The 15,031-nt window shown below is 55.4% G+C and overlaps 1 protein-coding gene across 5 annotated transcripts in view; it reads left to right on the plus strand.

Annotated features, from left to right (window-relative positions):
- Window positions 1–15,031, plus strand: part of GOLGA3 (golgin A3) — a 43,810-nt gene that overhangs the window by 12,074 nt on the left and 16,705 nt on the right. For 4 of the 5 annotated variants that reach the window (XM_047827727.1, XM_047827726.1, XM_047827729.1 and 1 more), the window contains exons 5-11: window positions 4,440–5,098; window positions 5,479–5,590; window positions 7,222–7,528; window positions 9,439–9,641; window positions 12,513–12,650; window positions 14,000–14,161; window positions 14,423–14,791. In XM_047827727.1, the coding sequence (XP_047683683.1) occupies window positions 4,440–5,098; window positions 5,479–5,590; window positions 7,222–7,528; window positions 9,439–9,641; window positions 12,513–12,650; window positions 14,000–14,161; window positions 14,423–14,791 (1,950 nt within the window). The remainder of the gene's footprint in view (window positions 1–4,439; window positions 5,099–5,478; window positions 5,591–7,221; window positions 7,529–9,438; window positions 9,642–12,512; window positions 12,651–13,999; window positions 14,162–14,422; window positions 14,792–15,031) is intronic. The other variant, XM_047827730.1, reaches the window with a different exon arrangement.

The following is a 15,031-nucleotide window of genomic DNA, read 5'->3' on the forward strand; positions in this document are numbered from 1 at the left end:
AGAGAGAGAGAGAGAGAGCATGAGCAGGGGAGAAGCGCCAGCAGGAAAGAGTGAGTCTCTTTGTGTGTGTGTGTGTGTGTGTGTGTGTGTGTGTGTGTGTGTGTGTGAGAGAGAGAGAGAAAGAAAGAGAGAGAGAGAGAGAGAGAGCATGAGCGGGGGAGGAGCAGAGGGAGACAGAGAATCCTAAGCAGGCTCTGTGCCCAGCACAGAGCCCGACGCGGGGCTCTATCCCACGACCCTGGGATCATGACCTGAGCTTAAATCCAGAGTCGGATGCCCAACTGACTGAGCCACCCAGGTGCCCCAAGTCTTCCTGTCTTGAACAAGCTCATGGAAAACTTCATGTGTGAAAAACAGTAATTAGATGTAGTTTCTAGGATCTGTCATTTATTTCTCTGTGCTGGGATGGCCTTCTGTGCTTCTCTGGAAAGATCATTTCTGTCTGCAGTTCCCACCCTTTGGGGAGACTGTGGCTCCTGCCACATATGGCCCTTCCTCCCTTGGAACAAGCATATTTTATTACTATATCTGCCATTTGAAAAGCAGAGACCGCAAGTACTCAAGTATAATTATTCTTTCTACTTGAGCAGCCAGTCCTAGGTTTCAGCTGTATATCTGATGAGTGACGTAGTTTCTGCTGACCTTTGGTGTTAGAATACGTGCCATGTCATGCATGTTCGATAAGTACATCGTATGGTACACTAAGGTCGGTTTATTCACACGTAAGACTTGTTGGTGTGCTAATGAAAGCAGTCTTTTTAGTCCTCTCAAGTGACTCCAGGCAGGTGGGTTTGAATGTTCATTTCATACTTTGTCCAACTTTTCTGTGGACTTGAGAGTTTCAAATGAAAGGAATCCAAAATTAAAATGAAACTAACTTTTGTAAATGCTTTAGGTGGATGGTTCAGTGGTGACACATCCCCCTCAGGCTGTTTTCCCATGAGGGAACTGTGACCTTGTGGGTGTCACTGCTCCAGAGCCAATGTGAATGGGTTAGAGGAGCCGGCACCAGACTCTTTTGCCTGGTCAAGGGCTTCCAGAGGTCCGTCCACACGGCCCACCACAAGTTAGCGGTAAGAGTGGTTAATAATCACTACATGCCCGGCACTGTGTACTGTTCCCTACAGAAGAGGAGCCTGAGGCTTGGATAGTAAGGAGCCGGTCAGGGGTCACTCAGTGGTGAAGAGGAGAGTCCGGGTGTAGACCAGACAACATCTGTGGGCCAGGGCCCGTCCACACTTTGCCTCCCGGGCCCGTCTACACTCTCCCTCCCAGGACCCCTCCACACTGTCTCCCTGGGCTTGTCTGCACTCTCTCTCCTGGGACCCAGCCACACTCTCCCTCCTGGGACCATCCACAGTGTCTTCTGGGGCCCATCCACACTCTCCCTCCTAGGACCCATCCACACTGTCTCCCAGAGCCCATCCACACTCCCCTTCTCAAGGTCCTGTCCACACTCTATCTTCTAGAGGCCTGTGTGGTTTCATGCAACATTAGGTGATTAATATGTCAGGAGTTCAGTGTAGGATTCTAAATGTGAAATTTAGCATCACTAAAATTACTTAAAAATTACATAATATACACATAACACGGGTGGTTTAAAAGTTTGTTTTTTTTTTTTTTGAGACACACACACACACACACACACACACACACACACACACACGAGTGAAGGGGGAGGGCAGAGAGGGAGAGAGAGACCCCCAAGCAGGCTCCAGGCTCTGAGCTGTCAGCACAGAGCCCAACATGTGGTTTGAGCCACAAACTGTGAGATCATGACCTGAGCCGAAACCAAGGATCAGATGGCTGAACCGGCTGAGCCACCCAGGTGCCTCATAACTGGTGCTTTAAATGGAAGGATACTTTTGGGGGCTTCTGGCTGGCTCAGTCAGAAGAGCATGTGATTCTTGATCTCAGGGTCATGAGTTTGAGTCCCATGTTGGGTGTAGAGATTACTTAAATAAATAATAACTTTACACGGAAGGATACTTTCTTAGCCCTCAGTAACATACCCGCTCTCAAAGTGATGGAAACAGGCATTGTGTCTGTCACATGTTGGTCTGACCAAGTTATGATCTCTGCTTGCTCAGAAGCGAGGAAGGCAGGGTGGCTGCAAGATGCTGGGGCAGGGCCAGCTGGGGCAGAATGCAGCCTGGGGAGGCACGGTCCGGTGTGAGGACCGGAGTCTCAGTCAGTCCCCGCGGCCTGGCGCCGCACGGCTGTCACCGAAGCTTGGAGCTGAATGTCTGGCTGCACTGGGGTCCGCGGCTGCCTGTGTGCATGCAGAGGCCTGTGTGTGCGGCGTGTGACGTGCTCACGACCAGTCAGCACCACCTGTCTGCGTATCCATGAGTGCAGGAGAGGTGTTTTGAGGTTGGTTCAGACTGGGAGAATCTGCCAGACCTCATCATGGGTTATGGGGGTAGGTCCACGTGAAGGGGCCTAGGATCATCTCAGTAGCTGCTGAAAAGGTGTTTGTGAAAAGTCAAAATACGCAAAACAAGTGAACAAAAACCCCTGAAGGAGAAACAGGGTATTTCTTTAGGAATATTTCGTTTACGTGAGGAACGTAGTTCAGACGTCATCCTCACATGGCGTAGATGATGAGAAGTTCTCCGTGCTGCCTTCCTCCCTGTGTCCTGAGTGCAGAGTGGGGACCGCCTCACCCTATGCTGTAGTCTATCCGCATTTCCTTAACCAAGCTCGTGGTCAGCATTCCGGTTGTTGCTACATTTTTGAAATTGCAAACAATGCCGCAGTGAACATTTTGCGTCTTGGTATATTCTTGTGGGCAAATCGTTGACTTTCACATTATTGGGAAACGGCTTTATGTATTTGTTAGTTGGATATTCAGTGTGCTCTGGATAGGCTGGACTGGTTTATACCCCCATTAGCAGGGATGAGACTGCGAGTGTTGGCCATCCTTGGCAACGTTAAAACAACAAACACTGAGCTTTTGTCTTCCGACAGGTGAAAACAACAGTACCTCCTGTCGGGGAGCATCTTTTACGTGTTAGTTGTTTGCGTGTCTGTGTCAGTCTTTGTTCTTTTTTTTTTTTTTTTTAAAGTTTATTTTTGAGAGAGTGAGAAAGCATAGGTGGGGGAGGGGTAGAGAGAGAGAGAGGAGTGAGAGAGAATCCCAAGCAGGCTCCACATTGCCAGCACAGAGCCCGACACGGGCTCAAGCCCATGAGCTGTGAGATTAAGACCTGAGCTGAGGTTGTATGCTTAACCGACTGAGCCGCCAGGCGCCCCGTCTTTTTTTAGCTATTTTTGCTCACTAGTTGGTATTCTTCTCGTCACATCCCAGGATCATTTTGAGATGGTTCCCTTTCTCCTCCTTGACCCCCTGCCCTGTTGGGATAGCACTGACTTTGTGGAGTAAACCTAGGATTGGCTATGTCTCTAAGAGAAAGTCATTTTGAAATAGCATCAAGGAACACTATCTTCTGTCATCCATTGTCTCATTTAAAGCCGTTAGGAAGTTCTAGCTGATGTAATAATGTAAGAAAAAGAAATAAGAGATATAAATATTGAAAAAGAGGAGAAATGTTATTTGCAGGTATTGATAATGCCTTGGAAAACTCTAGAGAATCAAGTGAAAAAAATTATAATATATTAAAATATTATAAAATAAGGGCACCTGGGTGGCTCAGTAGGTTGAGCATCTGACTTCGGCTCAGGTCATGATCTCACAGTTGGTGAGTTCGAGCCCCGTGTCGGGATCTGTGCTGACAGCGTGAAGCCCCCTTCGGATCCTCTGTCCTCCCCATCTCTCTCTCTGCCTCTCCCCTGCTTGTGCGTGCGTGCTTTCTCTCTCTCTCTCTCTCTCTCTCTCTCTCTCCCTCTCCCTCCCTCCCTCCCTCTCCCTCTCTCCCTCTCTCCCTCTCTCCCCCCCTCTCAAAAATAAAATAAACCTTAAAATGTATTTTAAATTATTAAAATAATGAGGGTTCAGAAGATCGTCAGTTTAAAATACAAGTATAAAAAATCAATAGTTAGCCTAATAGGGCTAGTTATAAAATTAGTGGAAAAAGAGAATATTTACGGCAACAGCATGATAAAATATCTAAGAATTACATTAAAATGGCAATGGTTTGGAATCTCAAGCAGTCCGGCGTGAGCAGGTGTACATAACTGGGAGCACGGCTCCTTAGCTCCTGAGTGATCGTACATCTCAGGTGGCTGTGACCCAGCAGGGCCGCTTTGGATCTGGACGTGGTTGAGCCTGTCGAGAAGAGTGCGTGCGCAGGGCTGACGGGACAGCTTTGTAGGGCCCTGCCTGCCGGATACGTGGGGATGCTGCGCGGTCCTGGTCGTGTGGGGCCTGTGCCCGGGGCTGGCACAGGGAGGGTGGCCGGTGCAGCCTTTCGGGCCGCGAGGTTTGAACGCTGCTGTCACTCGTAGACGTGATTTCTGTACTTTGGTTTCCTCCCCAGTGCAGTCAGCCTGCGGCCAGAGCACGACTGTCCAGCACGCTCGACCCGGAGCTCATGCTGAACCCGGAGGCCCTGCCCCGTGCCAGCCCGGTGGCTCTGACGAAGGAGTACTCCTTCCTGCGCACCAGTGTCCCCCGAGGGCCGAAGGTGGGCAGCCTGGGGCTCCTGGCGCATCCCAAGGGGAAAAGAAGTTCCAAACCGAGCAAAATCCGGTCTCTGGCCGATTACAAAACTGAAGACTCCAGTGCCGGGAGCTGTGGTGGGAACGCTCCGGCCGCAGACGCTGCCGGGGGCGCCCTGAAGCAGAGCCGGAGCAGCGTGACGTCAGTAGTGTCCGAGGTCAGCCCGTGTCCTGAGGCCGAGGACCACCTGGAGAACGCGTCCCTGACAGGCGACAACACGTCTGAGGCTGACGGGAACGAGAGCGACAGCTCCTCCCTCAGCAGCGTGTCTACCCGTGGGACGCGCGGGCTTCTGGTGGACCCTGTGGGCACTCGCGACGCTTCCTATGTGGTCAACGGCCAGGAGATCGCCGCCGCTGCCCTGGGCCAGTTCCCCTCCATCACGGATGTCCTCCAGGCTGCGGCGGCCGAGCACCAGGACCAGGGACGGGAGGTCAACGGGGAGACGCGGAGCCGGACAGACAGCATCTGCAGCAGGTGGGTGCTCCCTCCACCGCCAGAGCCGACCGGCGGTGCTGGGTTTCTCCTCGTCACGTCCTGAGTGTGTAACGTTTCTGTCTACACAACTCTGTCGTTCTGTAAGACGTGGGAGCAGGTCAGGAACCGCGTCCAGTGTTAAGGGATGCTGTTTCCAGTATTTACGTAGACTCGTGTCTAAAGCTGCACGGATACTTCCCTGGGCTGACCAGCTCCCCGGAGGGTTTCTTGGGAGCGTTTGTAAGAGCGTTAGTGGTCCACTGAAACCTTCTAACTGTATTTATAATGTGGCGGGGACTGGAGCGGCGGTGTGGGGAGCCCAGAGACTCTGGATGCGTGAGGAGAGCTGGCGCCTGATGCTCTGTGCCTTTGTCCCCCAGCGTGTCCCTGGAAAGCTCCGCTGCGGAGACCCACGACGCGGTGCTGCAGGCCCTGAAAGACAAGATGAGACTCGAGGGTCAGCTGGAGGCGTTGTCTTTAGAGGCCAGTCAGGTAACGGACGCTGGAGGCCGGGAAGGCGCCACGGCTTCGGGGCGCATGTGCGCGGCCTGCGGGCTGGGTGCTCAGTCCTCTGTGTCCTCACCCTTTGTCCGCCTGCGTGGCTCGGTGTCTCCCTGTATGTCGGTCCTGACTCTGGGATGCGGGCCCGACGGTCCCGTTGGCGGGTCTCACCGTAAAAGACACTGGTAAAAGTGTCATCTTTGCCCCTTTAACACTTTCTGCTGCGGGTTCTGCCTTTTCTGATGTGAGCTTTGCCGTATCTGTTCAGTCTACTCCTGAAAACCATTTCTGCCCCTTAATTTTCAGTTTTCCTTGGCAAGTGGGGTCAATCTGTTGAGTTGAATTCAGCTGTGTCCATTTGGTGTGGGGAGCAGGGGATACACGGGCACAGAGGTAGTGTCGCAGCAGCATGGGTGTCCTTCAGGAGCGCGTCCCAGCACAGGGTGTGGGGCAGCGGCTCGTGGCGGGAATAGCTTCCTCTCGAGCCTGGTGTGGTTTGTTGAATGACGTGGTCCAGGGACGCAGACCGACCCCTCTGTGCACGTAAACCTGGCGGTGGTTGCTGCGATTTCAAGGTGAATTGTGGTGGCTCATGGTTGTCACTGTCCCTGTAGAACCTCATCCAGCGCATTTCTGCTTCATTTGCACCTCCGGCCCACGAGTGATGTAGGAACCTTTGCTTGTGTTTATTTTACTTTACCTTCTTTTCCTCCTAGGATACTGACTTGCTCTTGAGTTGTGTGGATTGTGGCGGGTGTGATCCTTTCTGGCCTCCCTGTTAAAATCCAAGTTGTTATTACTGCAAAATCTCGTTGTGTTTGCTCACCTAACTGGATTTTTGGGGTATTTGTCGTCCCGTTTGCTGAATTTGATGTTCGTCTTCCTCATGTTTTCCCCTCACGCGTGTTGATGTGCATCTGTCTGCCCGTCTTTGCGCTTTGGGATTCCCGTCCACACGCCACACAGATGGATTTTTGGGTGGGCGGGAGATGCTGATGGCAGACAGGGCACGTGCCTTCCCGCCGTCTCTCAGACGTTCTCTGCTGCCCGAAGGCCTCTGCTCGTGGAGGCCCCACCTCCCGCTCACTCCCCCTTGGTCCTACCGACCGTGTCCCTGCGGTGCCGCCACCCAGTGCCGGGCCGGGCCTCGGGCTGCCCCATGCCCAGGGGCTCCGGCTGGAGCCCCTCAGAGCCCGTCGTGCGCAGTAGCAGGGGGCCTTTCCCAGGAGGCGCGGTCCCAGATCTGAATCTGACGGCACTTGTTGTGGGGCTCCCTCAGCACGCCTGGTGTTCTTTCTTGGGGTGTGTGCGTGTGCGCAGTGCTGCACTCGTTTCTTTTTTGAACAAATGTGTTTTCCAACGTCCTCGTGGGTGAGCGGGTGCTCGCACAGCCCGGGCGCTGCTGCGCAGAGCGTGAGCGGCTCTGGTCACCCCTCCTGCCCCTCGGGCCTGTGTGGAGGACCTGCCTCCTCCCGGGAGAGCGGTTGGTGCGAGAGCAGCTGCGAGCCCGGGAGACACAGTGCTTCCCTCTGAGTCTCCCCGGCTCCTCTCGGTGGCGCTCTTAATGCACGGGTGGCAGTGACTCGTCTGAGAGTCGCTTTCCGGTTGGGGGGTCTGTCCAGGCACTTAAAGAGAAGGCGGAGCTCCAGGCGCAGCTGGCCGCCCTGAGCACGAGGCTGCAGGCGCAGGTGGAGCAGAGCCACAGCAGCCAGCAGAAGCAGGACTCGCTCAGTTCGGAGGTGGACACCTTGAAGCAGTCTTGCTGGGACCTGGAGCGAGCAATGACTGACCTGCAGAACATGCTGGAAGCCAAGAACGCCAGCCTGGCATCGTCCAACAGCGACCTGCAGCTGGCCGAGGAGCAGTACCAGCGACTCGTGGCCAAGGTGGAAGAGATGCAGAGGAGCATCCTCAGCAAGGACAACACAGGTGAGCGCGGCAGGTGGGGGGCGGAGTGGACTCAGGTCTTGGAAACGAACTCCAGACCCTTGCTAGTTGGTAGTAACGTTACTACCTTGCTCTGCCTTCAAAGCCTGTCGTGCGGGGGCTGGCGCTGCTCGCTCTTTCCTCAGAACGGCAGGTTGTGCTTAAAAGATTGAAAACCGACACTGTTGATGAGTAAACCTTTGTATTTCCTACTTTAAGTGCAGCTTTTGGCGGTGGTGGATCCCTGTGGGAGTCCCCTCTGGAGGGAGAGACAAGTGGGACGCTGGTGTCGGAGGGACGTGGCGGCAGGCTGTGCACAGAGAACCTGTTGCAGCCCTGTCCTCGCGCCGTCTTCTCATCCCGGGGCGTGTGCTTCACACCCCGCTGGGTGCCCAGCACCGCCCGTGGGCTCGCAGCACCTCCGTGCTGGCTGACGGGAGGAGGAGGGACAGGGCAGGGGGCAGCGGAGAGCCACGGGTGGCCCAGACCGCACAGCCCCTGGTGCGGGCCAGGCAGACGGGGCTCCTCTCGCAGAACAGAGGGGTGGCTTGGGGGGCTGCTCTGGAGGGCCACAAGGCCGTGAGACGGGGCTTCAGATGTGATGACAAAAACAAAGAGTGACAGACTGCTGTGACAGAGACTTTTCTGGCACCAGAAGGAAGAAACTGCTCGGCTGAGAAACACGCCGTAGACTGTTCTCAGTCTTCGGGCATTTCCCGATACGCAGGCCCTTAAGAAAATTATAAAATCCGGGAAGTTCTGAGCACCAAGGTCATTGTTAAGTCTGGGTTGCGAGGCCTGATGACCAAAGCCCGTCGGGCAGCAGCACGGACCGCACTCACACAGGACCGCAGTGCGGTGTGGACGCCCTCGTGGAGCTGACGGCATGTCTCCTGTGGTTCTCGCTGGGGTCGCCTTTCTGAGGTGCTGGCAGTCTGAACTCTGAAACACATCAGGCCCCAAGAATTTCAGACAAGAGGTCGTGGATCCTCTTAAACTGAGGTGGTGTTTTGTTTGTTTTTTAATTTTTGGGAACTGTCTTTAGAATGGGAGGTGTTTTTCTTAATATTTGGCCACTTTGGTTTGCCCTGTGATTTAGGCCATCCGTGACTTCCTGCCCCCTTTCCTCCCACTCTGCCCTCGTCAGTGGCAAGAGTTGACCACGTCAGTGAACCGGGTTTTGGTGCAATTAGCACGATACCAGGTGCCGCCTGGGCGCCCACAGTGGCTTGGCGGGCACGCAGTTGGCCCTCGGTACCCACAGGTCTGTAGTTATGCGTTCACGGGCGCACTCAGATCTGTCGCTAACCCTGAAGCAGGACAGTCCCTCGCAGGCAGGTGCAGCGCTGAGCACGACTGGTGCCGCTTGACATTCACGCTTCCCGCTGAGGGGATGAGGCGGTGCTCTGCTCTCCTGTGTGAGCCGGTGCCCTTGTCCGGTCTAGTGTCAGAGCCTCTGCGTCTTTGTGCTTTGTAGGGAGGTTTTGTATTTAAAGTGAAGTCCAAGCACTATCTTGTGCTCTTAAGTGTGAGACGTCTGTGACGTGTCTCACGGAGGAAGTTCCGTGTGTTCGGTGAGCTTCCTTCGGGCATGAATTACGGTGCTGTTGGCTGTGAGCTCAGTATTGATGGGCCAAAAGTACAGATTAAGTAAAATGCCTTTGTACACAAGCTCACGAGACAAGGTTGTATATTGATCCGTTCACTCCTGTATTTCTCCGGGAGCCACGGTTCAGCATCCACAAGTGCAGTGTGAGCTCTGCAGAGACACTGAGTCTGCGTGGGGTGTCCGTGGGGAGAGACGGACACCGTGTGGGGCGTCCGCGGGGAGACACCGAGTCTGCGTGGGGCGTCGGTGCGGAGCTGCGGGCTCCTGAGGAGTGGGTGCCCTGAGCTGCTGTGCTTGCCTTCAGTGCACGACCTGCGACAGCAGATGACGGGCCTGCAGAGCCAGCTGCAGCAGGTGCAGCTGGAGCGGACCACGCTGAGCAGCAAGTTGAAGGCGTCCCAGGCCGAGATCGCGTCTCTGCAGCACGTGCGGCAGTGGTACCAGCAGCAGCTCGCCCTGGCGCAGGAGGCCCGGGTCCGACTGCAGGGCGAAATGGCCCACATCCAGGTACGGCCCCGGACGTGTCTCGTGTGGGACCCTGGCCTTTTCCCTAAATTAAGTCCTTCTGTTTTCAGGCCTCACGGTTGCCTTTAGGGAAAGTCTGCTCGCCGCTCATTTAGCTTCTTCTCCAGCCTGCGGAGCAGCTGCTGTCCGTGACCTTCTGACACAAGGGGTCTTACAGCTTCTGCTGCATCACTTTTCGTTCTGTGACGAGCCCCCCCGGGGGGCGCCTGTCGTGGTTTGAACCCAGCTCTCAGACCCACGTCTGCCCGGGTCTGGGGACTCTGGCACCAGCTCTGGGCCCTGGTCGCTGCCCTCCTGGGACGTGGTTTCTGACACACAAGGGGCACAGTGTGCATCCCCTTCCTGGTTGGAGCTGGTCTCTGCTCCAGCTCCTTGACCACCAGGTCTTCGCAGCGTGAGCTCTCCCACTGCCCTCCATTTTGTTGGGGTGCAGGCGTGTCAGCCTCGGATTCTGGGGGGTGGGGAGGGCAGGTGTCCGTCCAGGCTGCAGAGGAATGCTGGTCTCTGGACTTTCCCTCAAGGCCCCTTTCTCTGGGCTCATCGTGCTCCAGAGGCGGTCAGGATGACAGGAACGTGGCTGAAAGGCACTTTGCTCCAAGTTTTGGGGCCTTGGACTAATTAGGTTGATTAGGAGGGTGCTGAGTGGTGCTTTGGTCAGCCTCTGTCTTCTTCTTGAATGCAGACATGGGTTTTGCTCTCTCTCCCTTTGGTTTTCTTTGTTCGGATGAAATATTATAGACTAAAACTTTAATTCTCAGGTAGAAGATATAAAATACTAACTCCACTAAATGCTCTTTTAAAAAATAAAATCTAGGGGCGCTGGGGTGGTTCAGTTGGTTGAGCGTCCGACTTTGGCCCAGGTCATGATCTCACGGTCTGTGAGTTTGAGCCCCGCGTCAGGCTCTGTGCTGACAGCTCGGAGCCTGGAGCCTGCTTTGGATTCTGTGTCTTCCTCTCTCTCTGCCTCTCCCCTGCTTCGCTATCTCAAAATAAATAAATAAACATAAAAAACAAAATCTAGGGGCACCTGGGTGGCTCAGTGGTTGAGCGTACAACTTCAGCTCTGGTCATGATGTCATGGTCTTTTAGTTTGAGCCCTGCATCAGCCTCCACGCTGACCTGACCATGCAGAGCCTGCTTCGGATTCTCTCTCTCTCTGTCTCTCTGTCTCTCTCTGTCTCTCTGTCTCTCTCTGTCTCTGTTTCTGTCTCTCTCTCTCTTTCTGTCTGCCCCTCCCCAACTTGCACACTCTCTCTCCTTCTCAAAATGAGTAAATAAACTTAAAAAATCTACGAGGGGCCACCTGGGTGGCTCAGTCATTTGAACGTCCAACTTTGGCTTAGGTCATGATCTCGTGGTTTGTGGGTTCGAGCCCCACGTTGGGCTTTGTGCTGACAGCTTGGAGTCTGGAGCCTGCTTTGGATTCTGTGTCTCCCTCTCTCTCTGCCCGCCCCCCCCCCCCCCCACTCTGTCTCTCTCCTTCAAAAATGAATAAACATTAAAAAAAAAAATCTATGGTCTACAAATATATGAGATTGAAATGTTCTTAAATTTGTTACGTATGTTTCAAGCTAAAGGACCCCGCAGGTACATATTTGTTCTACTTCCAACATACTTGGAAATAAATCACCATGCACGTTAACGCAAGCTTGCAGTGATGGTGCCTTTACGTGAGACACGAAACAGTTAAGGAAGCTACATTTGTGTGTCTTGCCCTGAGTCAGAAATGAAGTTGGAGGGCAGAGTGGAGGAGGGGCTCCGGGGAGGAGAGGAGTCAGCTGTACCTGACTTTCTCAGGCACCTCCAGATTCCGGGATCCGCCTTCCTGATTCGGTGAGGACGTTTTCTCCCTCTTTCCCTGGTAACACAGAAGTATTGCCAGGCACATTCAGGAGGCAGCACAGAGCAGAGTGGCTTTTATTCTGTCGTTGCCTTAAAACACAAGTCCCAGCAGGGGCACCTGACCAGCTCGGCTGGAAGTGCACGCGACTGTTGATTTTGGACTTATATGTTGAGCCCCACGTGTGGTGTAGGGATGCCTTGAAATAAGGAAACTTACAAAACAAAACAAAACACAGTCCCAGCAAATGGTACCTTCTCCTGCTCTGGGTAGCTTCCATTGAGACCCCAGAATTCACAACTTGTGGTCACATGTGGCATCTCACAGTGTCAACGAGTGTTCACCTTGTATCTGGAAGTAATGTGCTGGAAGGTCCAGTCACAGAGCCGTGTCCCCTGGCTTCTGTTTACCGAGCCCCCTCTTGGGGCTGGCGCGCTGTTCTGTAAAGCTGGGCACCTTCTCTGTAAGAGGTGGTGGGTCAAAGGAGGTCTAATAGTCTGTGACAGCCAGAGTCTGACCCCAGGCTGGATTGCTTCCTGGGAATGGCCAGGGTCAGCCTGGCGAGTATCTCGGACAGTTAGGCACTGAGAGACCAAGGCGTGAGATGTGGCCGGTCATAGTTGGACGGGTCATTTTTGGGGCAAATTCCAGCCGCTGCTGTCCCTGCCATCCAGGTGAGAGCCCTCACCTTGAGGGTCCTCAGATAATACCTTCAGCAGGAACTTCTGTGTAGGTTTTGCTACCAAGTGCGTATGTAGCCTTGGGGGTATTGACCACTGGCCTCCGGGCTGCCAGCCTGCCCCTCTTCGGCACACACAGACAGCCCCAGTGTCAGGATGGGTGACGGGAGGGTGGGCAGCGAGCCCTGTGTAGCAGGGTCCTGGGGAGCAGTTTCCCCTGCGGTTGTCACTGGATAGGACAGGACCCTCACTTTCATGGCCTCTGGGGTGGGCCGGGCTGTGCTTGTGTCTGGAATCTAGCCACTTTCTACCTTGTGGAATTTTTCTCTGAAGGTTGGACAGATGACCCAGGCAGGCCTGCTGGAGCACCTGAAACTTGAGAACGTGTCCCTGTCCCACCAGCTGACGGAAACCCAGCACAGATCCATCAAGGAGAAGGAGCGCATTGCCATCCAGCTCCAGGGCATCGAGGTGAGGGCCAGGCAGCTCTGGGGCTTGCTCTTTCCACGCTGCGGCACTCGTCAAGGTTGAGAAAACTTACAGATGTGTGTGCGTAAACACTAATGCTCTATCCATTCAGATGTCTATTAAACTAACCTTTTGGACGAGTGACAGTGATTCAGGTTTGGCAGTTCTGTTCCTCACGTCACTGGAAACTCATCCGTCTGTCTGATCTGAGTTGCCGGCGGTGACTTATCTTTCACTCACTGTGTGGGCCTGGAGCCCTGCACTCGGCCCCGCGGTTGGGAAGGTGCTGGCTAGCAGGTGGGCAGGAGGAGGGTAGTGTGTGTGTCTCTGAGATGCCGTGTCTCTGACGGCCTCGCAGTGGTAAGCATTTCCTGTCTCTGAGCACTCAGCTTGTGTTTCTGTTGGCCCCCCAGCAAGCACACGAGCGACTTAGGATGTGGCCGGTTGGACCTGCAGATTGTTTCCAGGGTAGTGGGGGCAGTAGCTCTGACCTGTTCTCCTTAGCTGTGAGACCCTGTACCATTTCTTACCCTCTCCCAGCCTTGTTACCTCGATTTATGAGACGAGGACGGTGACACCTGCTCAGTAGGCTTGTTGGGAAGAAGGAAGGAAGGTACACAAGGTCTGGGCAGCGTGTGGCCTGGCGGTTCTGTGCTGAGGATACGGAAAGTCAGTGTCCCGTGACTGGCGCTCGCCCCTCTCCTGCTTCTCCGCACGTGCCCCCGTGTCCTCACGGGTGAGGCGGGTGACAGAAGAGAATCGCGTCATGGCAGGGGCCTGGTGCCAAAGACCTGGAAACATTTAAGTTAGAAGCTGACATTTTTCCTCGGGAAACACACGTAGGTGTTGGATCTTATCTGCGTAAGCAAATTGTAAAGAACTCCATCCGTATTTGTCCCCCAGCCTCGGTCTGGTTTTACCAGCTCAGTGACAGTGTTCCCAGTGGCACATCCCCAAAGCAGGGACACCTTGCAGCCTGTCTTCACGGCAGAGGCAGCCATGGGGGTGTCGTTCAGCACTTTATCCCATTTCTTTTTCTTTTTTTTTTTTTTTAAGCTTTAAGTCATCTCAACACCCAACTCAGGGCTCAAACACACAACCCTGGGGTCAAGAGTCAGCCGGGCACCCCGGTTCGTCCCATTTCTTAAACCTGGGTTGCCTGCTGGCTTCTCCCTCAGCCGGTCCCAAGGGTCAGCAGAGTGGACTGGACGGCCGGAGGTCACCAGCCTTTGGCCCCTCTGGCCCCGGGCTCCTCTGCCTGCGGGTTGGGGACGTGATGGTGACAGACAAGGGCCTCTCCCCAGGGTGGCGGGTCTTCCTGCTCTTTAAACAGCACGGTTTCCTGTGCTCAGGCCGACATGTTGGACCAGGAGGCTGCCTTTGCGCAGATTCAAGAGGCCAAGACGATGGTGGAGGAGGATCTGCAGCGGAGGCTGGAGGAGTTCGAGGGCGAGAAGGAGCAGCTGCAGAAGGTGGCGGCCGCGGCCGCATCCCTCGAGCAGCAGCTGGAGCAGGCAAGCCCTCCGTGGCCTCGTGGGGACGCCCCGGTGCCACACACGGCCGTCCTCGTGCGGCCGTCCTCGCGGTGCCTGTCTGTGCGGTGTGTCCTTTGGACTCGTTGTGATGTCACACCAGAGCGGCCGCCGTCGCCGTGCCGGCCGGGTGTCCCCCGCACGTACCAGCACTTTGTGTCCGTGCGCTGGGCGGCGGGGGGAGGGGGCCGGGTGGCGTTCTCATTCCGGGGCAGGACGCTGACCCTGGTTCCTGTCTTCCAGGTGAAGCTGGCGCTGCAGCAGCGAGACCAGCAGCTTGAGGCCCTGCGGCAGGAGCACCTCGACCTGCTGAAGCAGCTGACCTGTGCGCAGGAGGCGCTGCAGGCCCGGGAGCGCGCCCTGGGGGACGTGCAGGTGCGCTGCGACGAGCTGCAGGCCCGGCTGGAGGAGCTGCAGGAGGAGGCCGCCTCCAGGGACGACGCGATCCGCTCCCTGCAGAACGAGAAGATTGTCTTGGAGGTGGCCCTGCAGGCGGCCCGGAGCGGCGGGGAGGGGCTGGACAGGGGAGCGCAGCGCCTGGCAGAGGGCGCCGAGGAGACGTCGCAGGTTCTGGAGCAGCTGAGACAGGAGTTGGCCGTCAAGTCCAGCCAGGTACTGCGCTCGCTGTCGTTTCGTTAGGAGCGGAGGCCACACGTGTGAGAACCAGGGCAGTTGTCCCGTCCCGTCTTTGATCGCCCGGTTGTGGAAACACGGAAGAGCGCTTGCCGGGGAGGGACCCACGCCTGCAGGTCACGTGCTTCCCATCCCGTTGACTACGGGCACCGTAGATGCCCGGGGCTGGGAAAGCGAGTCACGTGTGGGGTGTGGACAGTAAGCTCCCAAGAAACCCCA

The sequence above is a fragment of the Prionailurus viverrinus genome, chromosome D3, assembly GCF_022837055.1.
Source record: "Prionailurus viverrinus isolate Anna chromosome D3, UM_Priviv_1.0, whole genome shotgun sequence".
NCBI lineage: Eukaryota > Metazoa > Chordata > Mammalia > Carnivora > Felidae > Prionailurus > Prionailurus viverrinus.